Below are 13,026 nucleotides of genomic sequence, written 5' to 3' on the forward strand. Positions count from 1 at the left end.
AACAGCAAAAGTCTCAAAGCCCTATTTTGCGACTTTTCAAAGCCATTATTCTGGAGAACAGGGCTTGATAAATTCCCCCTTGTTTTCCAATGAATGCATCGAGTTTGGGAACAAAGGAAACAACACTTACAAACTAAATGAAAATAACTGACTGATTTATTTGCAAATTGAATACAACAAATGAGTATAAATGATCAAAGAATATAGAAGTTCAAATAATCACTTTGTTTCGTTGATCCTGGGACGCCCTTCAGTCAGAGTGGTGTAATCTGGAGATGCTGCAGTGCCAGATGAGCCGCCGCCCCTTCTGTATCTGTATATGATTTCTACCATTCAGTTTTGTATCTTCAGTGATCCCTCAAGTTACAATATTAATTGGTTCCAGCGCAACCATTGTACATTGAAACCACTGTAACTTGAGTCCATACTGCAACTGATAATTGGTTCCAAAGCCAAAAATTACCCACCCAAATAAGAAAAAATTTGATTTTAAGAAAAATAAGCAGATAACTGAGACAGGTAAAGGGAGTTCTTACATATAATAGTGTGGAATAGATGCTGGAGACTGTAAGTGACTTTCTATGGTTCAGAAGCTTCTTCAGAGTCTTGTATCGTACTCACAGGCATTAGAAAAATAAAATAAATCCACAGCTCACCTAGTATCCAAAGGAGCAGCTCATCCGAGCATAGATAGTGGCTGTACAGGACATGTAGTACCGCAGCGGTGTTTTACTAGAGAAGTGGCCTTGATTGGATGGATCTGAGTCTGAGGCATTGTATGTTGAGTCTGGTTTCAACTTATGGTGGCCCAGAAAAGACCATTGTATGTTGAAAATATTGTATTCTGAGGGATCACTTGTAAGTGGTCGCTAGACCTTCTAGAACAAATCAGCCCCCTTTCCCTTATTTGCCCACAGCAAAGATTTATTATTACCACAGCAAAAGCTCAAACCCTCATTGCTATTATATTTATAATTTGCTCGAGGCTTAGTTACCTCATCTTGTGTGAACAGGTATATAGGGTCAGAGTCCATTTACATGGGTGGAACAGCAGGAAAAAGCAACAGACAAGAGTGAATAAAACTGAAATAATAAATGCAGATTCAGACAAACTTGAGGTTTAAAAGCTTACAGCTAGGGGTACCATAAAAGATGCCACTATGGACAATCTATGTGCATATCTGTGGTGCAAATTTGTTGTGTCGAGATCTTTAGCACAAATATGCCGGAATTCAGATCTACCATTGCGTAAACCTCAAGAATGGGAGTCTTTCAAAATAGGGAAGTAAGTCCTCATGCACATGACCGTATCTGTTTTGCAGCCCTTAATCTGCGGATCCACAAAATACGAACGCTGTCTGTGTGCCGTCCGCATTTTTTTGTGACTTATTGACGTCAATGGGTCCATGGTCCTCATTTTGCAGAGATATTTTATCTTTTTGTGTTTTTATGGGACAGATGTAAGGATGTGGAAAGCACACAGATGATGCATGTGCTTTTCTCATCTATATGTCCATTTCACAAAAAAAAATATAACATGTCCTAGAACAAAAATGCGGACCATGGACCCATTCAAGCAATTTGCGGTCCACAAAATACATACTATTGTGTGCATGAGCCCTTAGGCATCAAAAGTTATAGGATGCGTCCAGGGTGATTTTCCAGTGTTTTTAAAATTCTTCGTGAAAGGGAAACTCATGGTGTTCTATCCAGCTGAAATACAAAAAGATAAAATAAATGAATATAAATATATATTTTTTTAAATAAATATAAAAAAAGAAAAAAAAAATTCATTTTTTAAAAATCTAAACTCGTAATACTGAATGTTGTGGAAGACACTCACGATTTAAGACGCAGGTAACGCAAGTGTTTATTGACTCCATCAAGAGCTTTCATGTCTTTCTCACATAATTCAAAGTCAAAAACCTGTAGGAGAAAAGTCAAACACAATTTAAATCTTCTTACATATTCATTTTAATGAGTAAAAAATAAATTACATTTAGAGTCCGCCTATGGTGTCCTAAAATGGATCCAAATAAGATATGAGTGAAGTTCTTGACATTTGCATTGCGTTGGACATGGCGAAAAATTTGATTTGTACCTGAATTGACTCTGCACGAATGGCAGTTGCTCCAATATATAACACCATCTTCTGGGACTCAGATTTTTTTTATGAAAAGATGAAAAAAGCTACCAAAAATTGTCTTTTGTCGAGGGCAGATGGTGTTTAAACACACACGGTGTTATGGAAAAAAGACAGTGGCTTGTTGGGACCAAGCCTCCAAAAATATTCATCAGTGGAGTCAGATTCCTGTTCATACACACATTAATGTTAGAAGAAACAGTGGCTCATTCTGCACAAGCGTCCAAAAATTATGTCATGGGGTCAGAATGCCTGCCTGTATTTATACACGCAGCAGTGTTAAGTGTCAGAATAAAGATTGTCTTGTTCTGCACAAGCATCCAAAAATTGTGCATTAACGGAGCTGGAATAGATGGCCTTATTTATGTATGCAGAACTGTTAATTGTCTGAAAAAAAGAGTGTGTTATTCTGAAAGAGAAAAATTCTCCATTTTAATTGGGAACAGAAGCAAGTACAGTGTGAATGTGAAAAAGTTAGGGTAATAGTGGCATGTGGCCGCAATAGCAGCGACAGCAGTAACAGTATAGCATGGGACAGACACAGCAGTAGTTGCATGTGCAGCTGTTTAGGGGTGGTAGCAGTAGTGGTAGTGATGACTTTGTAGCAGTAACGGATGTAGCAATATGGGATTGGCAGCTGGGAATTTTTTTGATGGCGGCAGAAGCAGCCATACGCTATAGAACACCATGGTACTTGGAGTGACGGTGGCAACAGCATGATGGTGGAAGCAGCCATATGGTACGGAACGTGATGGTATTCATCTGCCTCAGCCAGAGGAGTGTAAAAATCCTTACACATCCATGTCTTATTCAAGTAGGACTGAACCTTGGTGTTGAAGTGATTTGCCTCAGCCTGACGCAGCACATTCAAAATATTCTCCATCATGTTTATGATACTGAACTGGCTGCTGCAGCTTCTACTGCTTGTGATATCAGAGTTGGCAGGAGGTGGGTGACTCTGCGGGGAGTGGAGAGGGGCCTCAGACACACATGTGGCAGGTGTCTGCTTGCCAGAAGCTGCAGCGAGCATTAGAACACAGGGTTTCCTGGTAAAGTAATTTGGCTTTTCTTTCGGCTGGAGGAAAACAATCACCCATTTTGTGTTGATGAGGGTAATCATCAGACTGCTTCATGTGAAAGATAGGTCTGTCAGCACATAAGAAAGCAAGCATAGAGCTCACCATTCTAGCCAGCATAAGTGTACTGCACGTGGATACAAAGGAGATCGGGAGAAGGAAGATACTGTACTCTTGTTGCACTAGCTGGTGGCCAATTCTTCTTTCCTACAGTAACTGGTGATGCTGCTTCATGTGGTTCAATACAGCCATGGTGCCTTTGTGTTTAAACACCCATGGCAATGATTTTGTCTTCTGGCACTGTGGAGACAAACTGCCAGGCAGAAGATACTCTGCACAGAGCTAGCGGCAGCTGAGTGCATCTTAAGCCTGGCACGTATTGAGCCTGTGCCCACAGTATAACAAAATAATAGCAAAGACAGGTGCACGCTGCAGTCTTACTAAACCCTCAAACTGATTTTAAAATTGAGAGATTAGTCAACATATCCTACGGTGTAGGACATGTCTAAGCCCGGGCTACTTGAGAAACCTTGGCGTGGTGCCCGGGCTTAGACATGTCCTACACCGTAGGATATGTTGACTAATCTCTCAATTTTAAAATCAGTTTGAGGGTTTAGTAAGACTGCAGCGTGCACCTGTCTTTCCTATTATTTTGTTATATTGTTATATTGATTATTACATCCACACAATTGCTACCTTGTGTAGGATGTCTATTGTGGTACTTGTGGTTCGCTGCGGGCATCCTCCACCGTATGCATTTTTGCTGGGGATCGCCATTAGCAACGGGCCACAAGTGCAGGATTTGCTCCCCTATATATATGCACGACTGCATGTGGGTTTGAGCACCTCCTGCTAATACCACGCTAGTCTTTTCAGTTTGCGTATATATAGAGATTCCTGGAGGTGTATAAACTCCAATTTAAATGTGCCTGTTTTCCATCTACAGGTCACATTTAGGTCACCTGTGAGGCCTGGGCCTTATCAGCCAGTCTTGAGTGGGACTCGCAGACTCCTCCCTCCTCCCACTGCAAGCATGGCTACATGCTGGGGGTAACTGGCGAGCTGTTTGTGAGTCGGCCTCATGCTCCTGTAATTTGCCCACTGGCTCCTGGTATTGCCCATACGGCTCAGTTAGGAGAGTGTTAGGTCCCGGGCTACTTTAGAAACCTTGGCATGGTGCCCGGGCTTAGACATGTCCTACACCGTAGGATATGTTGACTAATCTCTCAATTTTAAAATCAGTTTGAGGGTTTAGTAAGACTGCAGAGTGCACCTGTCTTTGCTATTATTTTGTTATATTGTTATATTGATTATTACATCCACACAATTGCTACCTTGTGTAGGATGTCTATTGTGGTACTTGTGGTTCGCTGCGGGCATCCTCCACCGTATGCATTTTTGCTGGGGATCGCCATTAGCAACAGGCCACAAGTGCAGGAATTGCTCCCCTATATATATGCACGACTGCATGTGGGTTTGAGCACCTCCTGCTAATACCACGCTAGTCTTTTCAGTTTGTGTATATACCTGTGCCCACAGTATCAGCAGCATTACCAGTTCCCAGGCTGATCATAATAGGAGCAGGTCTGGCCCTGGCAGTTTCCTTGAGGTTCTGGACATATGTTGCCTCTGCTTTTTATTGGTGCCGCTGCCACCAACCTCTTCCTCTGATGTTACCTCTGCTTTGTATTTGCTCCAAGTGTCACTGTCGCTAACACTGCCCCTACCACTACCACTGTGGCTTTGTGTGCCACCGCCTCTACCAACAAAGTTACTGTATACTTGGGGTCCCAATTCATCAACAGGAAGATTCTCTTGACTATCTTCTGTAGTGCATGGTGGGGTTATGTTGCCTCTTCTTAGGAAAAAAGAAGGCACCCCACTAGGAAGGGAGAGTGATAACAGAGATGATGCAACTAAAGGCTACTCTGGGGTTGCAAGGAGGATTGCTGTGACCCCTGACTCCAAGGCAAGGTGTCAGACTCAGAGGAGACTTCCACATCCCGATATGACTGAGAGGAATCGTGAGCCATCTAGTCCACAATCTCATCCTCTTTGTCCTCACAAATAATGTTATGCCTTTCAGAAGCCAGGGAGAACTGTAGCCGACTACTACTACTATTGGATGGATGGCTTGTGCTGCTACCCACATTCTGATTTTGTGGTGGACATGCCATGGGTCTATTGTTTTGTACTCTTCCATTTCCCAGACATTTTATTATGAAGACTATAAGTCACATTTTGGTATGTGTTTATGTCATTTAAAGATTGAGGTGCAATTTTATGTCCTTAAACCCTACCCTTTCACAAACACACTGGTAATAGGAATTTACAATGGTAATGCAATTTTTGCAGTGAAACATGTTTGAACTACACTCTCAGATGCAGTGATACTAGCCCGTCACTAAAACTCAGGTGTGACAATACAATTTATTGCATTGGTGATAAACATACTGATGTGAAATGTGTTTGCCGCTGGATCTACCTGTTATCTTGCGGCAATGTACCATGTGTTCTGTAACATGGCTCTAATTTACTAAGATGCATAATTAAATATGGTAGATAGAAATTGGTTTCTAGAAAAAAGGGCAATTTCTCAGTAGCAATTTGTGTAGAAGTGTGGAAAGAAACTAACAAAAATGCCTGTTTTGGCAGGAATCCGTAATGTAGCACTAGTTGTCAGAACCTGAGCTGACAGTAGCCTACCAATATACACCTGATAGTGACCATTTCTAACTCCCTCACTCTCTTTTCCTGATTACACCCCTTAATATACCCCAAATATATCTCCTATTGTATCCCTATAATCTTCTTATACTGTCCCTATCACAGTTTATCAGTGACTTGTGTCTGCAATTGCTGTTTGGCAGACAGAGCCACAGCATAACATCCTTCCAGGTTGCAATTACAATGCAGAATGCCCTCACTCCCACTCTAGTGTATCGTGTGGCCATCCCTCTTCTTCCTCCCTTGTGATGTTGCCCACCAACATGGACGTTAAAATGACTCTGTGTGCTGTTTTATGCCATTTGTCCAAAACAAATAAAAAAATGTACAGATTTGTCTGACAAATTTGTTATAAATCTGGTTAGTTTAGATTCAATTTGTTCATCCTTAATCCAAACTTAGCAAAAATATAAAAAGCAAGTAGATATTTGGTATTCAATCAATTGGCTTTTGGAATGCAGTCAGGTAAAAACATAGAAATAAGCTGCGATCTGATGGCTAGAATTAGCCACATCTATAAAGGGGTTGTTGTCCAGCCTTATGCTCATTTTTTAACTAGTCCCAGAATTAGCTTGTACCTAATGAAAAATGTATACTTACCTGCTCCCGACCACTCCTTTCTGGTGCCTTGGCCCCGTTCCTCAATTACTCGGTCCCTGGTCTGTAAACTTCTGAACGGGGTAGCGTGAGCCTATGACTCAGTACTGGCATGTCCCCAAGCAGCACATGAGCCTTTAGCTACACCCCAGTCCAGCAGTGACATGCTATGTGGGGATATATTACCAGTGAGGCCAGGCATTGGCTGTAATGGCACACGTGACACTGTCCAGACGTTTACAGGCCAGGGACCGGCAAATTGTGCAATGGAGCTAGGGCGCTGGAAAGGAGCGATGTGGAGCAGATGAGGTACAACACAATCCTAGGGCTAGTTCAAAACAACCTTTGTAAGGGGGTAATTAAGAATTCCATAAAACTGAAGAAATAATATATAAAGCATTAATATGTTTTGCCTTATTTACCTGGAAGTTCTCCTTGATCCTCTCAGCGTTGAAGCTTTTTGCAAGGACAACCATGTCCTTCTGTAGCAGATATCGTATGGCCACCTGCGCTGGGGTGCGTTTCAGATTTTTAGCTATTGTGTTTAAAACAGGGTCTTCAAGCACTTTGGGAGCATCCCGATCCTCAACCCTGTGAGACAGAAACAGCAATATTCAACATTTATTATCTTTTAAAAACTTAAAGTTAAGGGGTAAAGTTAAAGGGGTTGTCCAGGTTCAGAGCTGAACGCGGACATACCTCCATTTTCACACAGGCAGCCCCCCTGACGAGCATCGGAGCAGTTCATGCTCTGATGCTCTCCTTTGCCCTGTGCTAAATCGCGCAGGGCAAAGGCATTTTCAGGAGTTTCGGTGACCAACCGAAACTTTGCTAAAAATAGAAAAAGGCATAAGCATATATTGTAACTTGTAACTGATCATTCTATAATACTGCTCCTATGTATTTCATGCTCCAATGCGCTCCCTTGCCCTGTGCTAGATCGCGCAGAGCAAGGGCTCTTTCGTTTACAATAACACACTGCCGGGCCGGAAGCTTACACCCAGCAGTGTGTTCGGTGACGTCACTGCCTCTAATGGGCGTGCTTTAGCGCTGCCCTAGTCATTTTACTGGCTAGGGCAGCGCTAATGCCCGCCCATCAGTGATGGTGACGGTGACGTCACCGGGCTTCCTGGCAGCCCATGGAGAGTCCGTCTCCATGGGCTGCCAGGAAGCCCGGTGACGTCACCGTCACTGATGGGCGGGCATTAGCGCTGCCCTAGCCAGTAAAATGACTAGGGCAGCGCTAAAGCACGCCCATTAGAGGCAGTGACGTCACCGAACACACTGCTGAGTGTAAGCTTCCGGCCCGGCAGTGTGTTATTGTAAACAAAAGAGCCCTTGCTCTGCGCGATCTAGCACAGGGCAAGGGAGCGCATTGGAGCATGAAATACATAGGAGCAGTATTATAGAATGATCAGTTACAAGTTACAATATATGCTTATGCCTTTTTCTATTTTTAGCACAAGTGTCAACTTAAAGAGGACCTGTCACCACAAAATGCGATGCAATCTGACAGCACTGTGTTATAGAGCAGGAGAAGCTGAGCAGATTGATATACAATGTATAGGAAAAGATTCAATAAAACCTGTAATTTATACATTTATATCTTTGCTTTTTTCACCTCCTGAGTATCGGTACATGAGGGAGAGGTTATCAGTCATTGCTGGCATTGTGTGTATAAGTGTGCATAGTGAGATAGCGGTCAGTCACTGATAACCTATCCTCCTTGTACTAATAGCTGGTCACAGGAGGTGAAAGAAGCAAATATGTAAATTATAGGTTTTACTGAATCTTTTCCTACAACCTGCTCAGCTCCTCCTGCTCTATAGCATGGTTCTTTTAGATTACATTGCATTTTGTGGTGACAAGTCCTCTTTAAGGGCCCCCGAGTTCCATTATATCTTCTATTTCTTCTATATCATCACATATACTAAGTCAATATACTTGTCCTTACCAGTTCTCGTCTCTGCTGGACCCCAGGACTGCATATCCGATAACCACAATGTCATGAGTTTTGCAAAACTCCCGTAGTTTGCTCTGGTTATGGTATATGTGACATTCCACCTGTAGAAAGATGAATCCAACCTCTCGTCAAGCAGTACGACAGTCATTACAGAAAGGGTTATAACCAGCTTTCTAAGGAGCTGAGGCATGAATACAAGAGAACAATTTGCATCTTGCATTAACAGGGTTGGGGGCTTTGATATTAAAGGAAAACATATCATAGATACCTCATTGCATACTGGTTTGTACTTCAGTCCTTTCATGTGGAGAATCTTCTCCAATTGTTTGTGGTTAAAATTTGAGACCCCAATGGATTTGACAAGCCCAGCATCTTTGCATGCTTCCAGAGCCTAGAAATAGACCATTTTGTCAGTCCTACACAGGCGATCATAAGTTGTGATTGAAAGTACAGCATCCTCCAATCAGTTGCAGAATTTAGAAGAAATCAATGTTTTAAACAGGACCTTTCACTAGAATAAAACATCTAAACTAACTATACAGACGTGTAGAGCGGCGCCCAGGGATCCCCCTGCACTTACTGTTATACCCGGGCGCCGCTCCGTTCGCCCGGTATAGCCTCCGGTATCTTCATAGTTAGGCTCCACCCAGGGAAACCTGCCGGCGTCTCTTTCTCCTATGCTGTAGCGCTGGCCAATCAGAGCGCTCAGCTCATAGCCTGAGAGAAAAAAAAGCCTCTCAGGCTATGAGCTGAGCGCTGCGATTGGCCAGCGCTACAGCATGGGAGAATGAGACGCCGGCAAGTTCCCCTGGGTGGAGCCTAAGTATGAAGATACCGGAGGCTATACCGGGCGAACGGAGCGGCGCCCAGGTATAACAGTAAGTGCAGGGGGATCCCTGGGCGCCGCTCTACACGTCTGTATAGTTAGTTTAGATGTTTTATTCTAGTGAAAGGTCCTCTTTAAATATGCAAATTAGGGTCTAAGTGCATCAAAGGCGGGCTTTAGTTACTCAGTGCACACCTTAGCTGGTGCTTAGTGTTTCCACAAGGAAAGGTGATGAATTGGATGCCTGGCCCTGTCGATCAAGTGGAGAAGGGAGTGAGCAGGAAAGCTGACCAGAAGAGCTAAGGTGCACCGAGTGGCTGCAGCCTGCTCTCAGTGCACTTAAACCCAAATTTGCATATTGTTTAAAATACAGATTTCTCCTAAATGCTTCAATGGATGGGAAAAGAAAGGTATGGTTTTGATCATGTTTTATAGGATTAATCCTGCCGACAGATGCCCTTTAAATAAATGGTAGAGTGAGAGCTGCGATTTTTAGTGGCTCTCTTCTCTGGCTACTAAGGAGGCGTCTTGTTAGATCGTTATGTTATGAAGGACATACTTTATACCATAGTTTGATAATAAAAACATGCCAAAAACCTCAATACGACATGTGAATAAACCTTTACATAGCCATGGTCTAAACTCAACAAATCTTGTCAGGGGAGAGTTCATTTATAGGTAAATTTGCCTAGAGCTACCTTTATAAATCCATCTCTCATAAATTACCTTCCAGGTTTCCCGAATATCTGTGTGGTGAAAAATCAGTTTTCCATGTTCATCCTTGGGAAAGGGATCATCCCCAGGCTGGAGGAGAAATAAAACAAAGTATCAGTATTAGGGTCCATTCACACGTCCGTAATTTGGGTCCGCATTCGTTCCGCAATTTGCGGACCCATTCACTTTCAATGGGGCTGGAACGGATGCAAATCCACATTTCCTGGATCCGCATCAGTTTTTTCGGGATCTGCAATTTCGTTCCTGGAAAAAACAGAACATGTCCTATTCTTGTCCGCAATTGCGGACCAGAAAAGGCATTTTCTATTATAGTGTCTGTGATGTGCGGATCCGCAAATTGCGGATCGCACATTGCAGGTGTCCGTGTTTTGCGGATCCGCAATTTGCGGACCCTTATATATGGACCCTTATATCACGCCCCCTTCTCTAGTCACAACCAGAGCTGCATCTAGGCCTCACAACTCCCTACTTGTGAAAGTTCCAGTGATCTGCTGGATCCATTGTATCGCAGATACCACCACCTAGCGCTACACATTGACTAACAGTGTGCCTCATTGTTTTCATGGGAAGAATACAGTTGAATGCAGTGCTATTCTTCCTGTTGTGTACAATACAAATGTGAATTAAAACTAAATATTAAATTTAAAAACAAAATTATAAAATACATAAACTATTACATAATTCACAGTTGGACAGACCTTAAACCCCATGGGGGTGTGGATAAGGAAGAGATCCATGTAATCCAGCCCCAAATCCTTCAGAGATTGTTCCAGGGCGGGTCGGACTTTCTCACGAGCATGGCTATTATTCCAGAGCTGCAGAAATAAATTAAAAATGAATGCGCGTCGCCAACCAGTAGACCTGGAAATTAGATCCAGGTGAAACGACATTATTTGGAATGGTGCGAGCTTAAAGGGTGTCAGGAGATTTGTACCTATGAAACTGGCTGACCTGTTACATGAGCACTTGGCAGCTGAAGGCATCTTTATTGGACCCATGTTCATATATGAACATGGGACCAACACAGATGCCTTTATCTGCCAAGTGCTCATGTAACAGGTCAGCCAGTTTTATAGGTACAAATGAGAAAACCATGGTTACCTTCCCGATGTAAAAAATGTCTTCTCTCTTCACTGTCTTATCAGCAACCTTTCCTTTAATGGCTTTTCCAACTTCAGCCTCATTCTTGTAGACAAATGCGTTGTCGATGAGGCGGTATCCAACCTCAATGGCCACCTTGGTGCTCGCCTCAGCCTGTTCTTTGGGGACCTGTGCAGAATAAGATACAATCAGGATCATTCTAGTGTTAAAAAAACACAACGTTAAAAGTAACCTCTATATGTGTCTTTCTACTCCATCGTCAGATAAAATAAACTTCTTATTGCTGAAAACAAGGGTCCCCCATTGTACGCTGTCATCTACTGGCCAGAGCAGATAAAGTGCATATGAGAACATGTAATAGTAACATAGTACATAAGGCTGAAAAAATACATCTGTCCATCCAGTTCGGCCTGTTATCCTGCAAGTTGATCCAGAGGAAGGCAAAAAAAACCTGTGAGGTAGAAGCCAATTTTCCTCACTTTAGGGGAATAAAAAATTCCTTCCCGACTCCAATCAGACAATCAGAATAAGGCCTTATTCACACGTCCGTTGTTTCTTTCCTGATCTGTTCCGTTTTTTGCGGAACAGATCTGAACCAGATCTGGTCCCATTCATTTTCAATGGGTCCTGAAAAAAAATCAGACATTGAGCTGTCCGTTTTTTTTCAGGACCCATTGAAAATGAATGGGTCCAGATCTGTTCCGCAAAAAACGGAACAGATCAGGGAAGAAACAACGGACGTGTGAATAAGGCCTTACTCCCTGGATCAACGACCCCTCTCTAGTAGCTATAGCCTGTAATATTATTACCGTATATATAATAGTAATAGTTTAGATTATAGTTGATCACAGATGAACCAGAACCATTGTCTTTCATAATAGCAATATTCAAAAATACCAAATTGAGGAAAAAATTGGGTCCTTAGAACAATGGCAACATTTAGTGAACTAGCAGCAGGAGATGTTTGCTCATACACATTTTTTTTAGAAATTGAGGCTTAAAACTACTAAATAAAACCTTGTGTCTGTCTCTGTTATGCGCTAATATGCCACCCACACTGATGCCACATCATGATTGGCAAGCAATCACTGACTTTAGTGGTAACATGAATCCCATCGTGACCGGTGATTGCCCATTGCTGCAAACTGTTGCATCGTCACGCTGAGATTTGGCACTGGCAATTTGGCAGTTCATATCAATGCCTATCTGCGCTATGGTTTATTGTCCAAGAGAGTGGCATGCCAGCAGTGCCACCCATGCCTAGAAGCACCTAACCACCAAGCTTGCAAATATGCAGATGTGACAGTGGCATCACTCCTTGCATTACCTAACCTAACATTTCCATAGCCTAACATTACTTACCGATGGCGGGGCAAAGGTGCCGAATCCAATAACTGGTATCTTATGCCCATCATTCAGCGTAATGCGGCAATCTGCCTTGAGCGCCATAGTGCAGTGTATCCTTTACTGCACAACTGTGATAAAACATAGTTTGTGCACTTTATATACCCAGTCCTTGCCCCACCCTCAATCATGTGGCACTGGGTGTGTGGAGTCTCTGCTGCCAATTTAACTGATGCCAACGGGAGGGGGCATAGAAGCTGGGCTCTGATTCCTGCATTGTGAGCACAGAAATGTATAGAGAAGGCACTTGCACCGATGCTATATATCTGGCAGCATGTACATTGTAACGTATAGCAATAGCTTAGTTATATCTGTTCTGAGGAAGGTAGGCTGAGAACTAATAAAGAGCCCTGAACATCAAATGTTCCTTGTCAAGGAGTGATTTCCCCCAGCCATAACAAACCTGAGATCAACAGACTTGCTCTTCATGACTGGACATGTTGCACAATAATTT

General features: G+C 42.8%; 1 protein-coding gene across 1 annotated transcript; it reads right to left on the bottom strand.

Annotated features, from left to right (window-relative positions):
- Nucleotides 1-230: 230 nt before the first annotated feature.
- Nucleotides 231-12,627, bottom strand: LOC121005304 (prostaglandin F synthase 1-like). The gene is made up of 9 exons (XM_040437960.1): nucleotides 12,531-12,627; nucleotides 11,169-11,336; nucleotides 10,766-10,882; nucleotides 10,059-10,136; nucleotides 8,775-8,897; nucleotides 8,498-8,607; nucleotides 6,966-7,134; nucleotides 1,844-1,926; nucleotides 231-1,713 (listed from the first exon to the last, which is right to left on the bottom strand). Exons 1-9 carry the CDS (start codon nucleotides 12,615-12,617, stop codon nucleotides 1,671-1,673), a joined length of 978 nt encoding a protein of 325 aa, XP_040293894.1. The 5' UTR covers nucleotides 12,618-12,627; the 3' UTR covers nucleotides 231-1,670.
- Nucleotides 12,628-13,026: the final 399 nt, after the last annotated feature.

Source organism: Bufo bufo, chromosome 1 (assembly GCF_905171765.1).
Source record: "Bufo bufo chromosome 1, aBufBuf1.1, whole genome shotgun sequence".
Classification (NCBI taxonomy): domain Eukaryota; kingdom Metazoa; phylum Chordata; class Amphibia; order Anura; family Bufonidae; genus Bufo; species Bufo bufo.

What these genes read in the sequence shown, in the direction of transcription:
- LOC121005304 (XM_040437960.1), bottom strand. Translation starts at nt 12,617, where the DNA reads ATGGCGCTCAAGGCAGATTGCCGCATTACGCTGAATGATGGGCATAAG. An exon ending in ACATTTTTTACATCGGGAAG is followed by an intron (nt 10,883 to 11,168) that starts GTAACCATGGTT and finishes TTATTTCTGCAG; the next exon opens with CTCTGGAATAATAGCCATGC. An exon ending in CGTTACCTGCGTCTTAAATC is followed by an intron (nt 1,714 to 1,843) that starts GTGAGTGTCTTC and finishes TTTGTATTTCAG; the next exon opens with CTGGATAGAACACCATGAGT.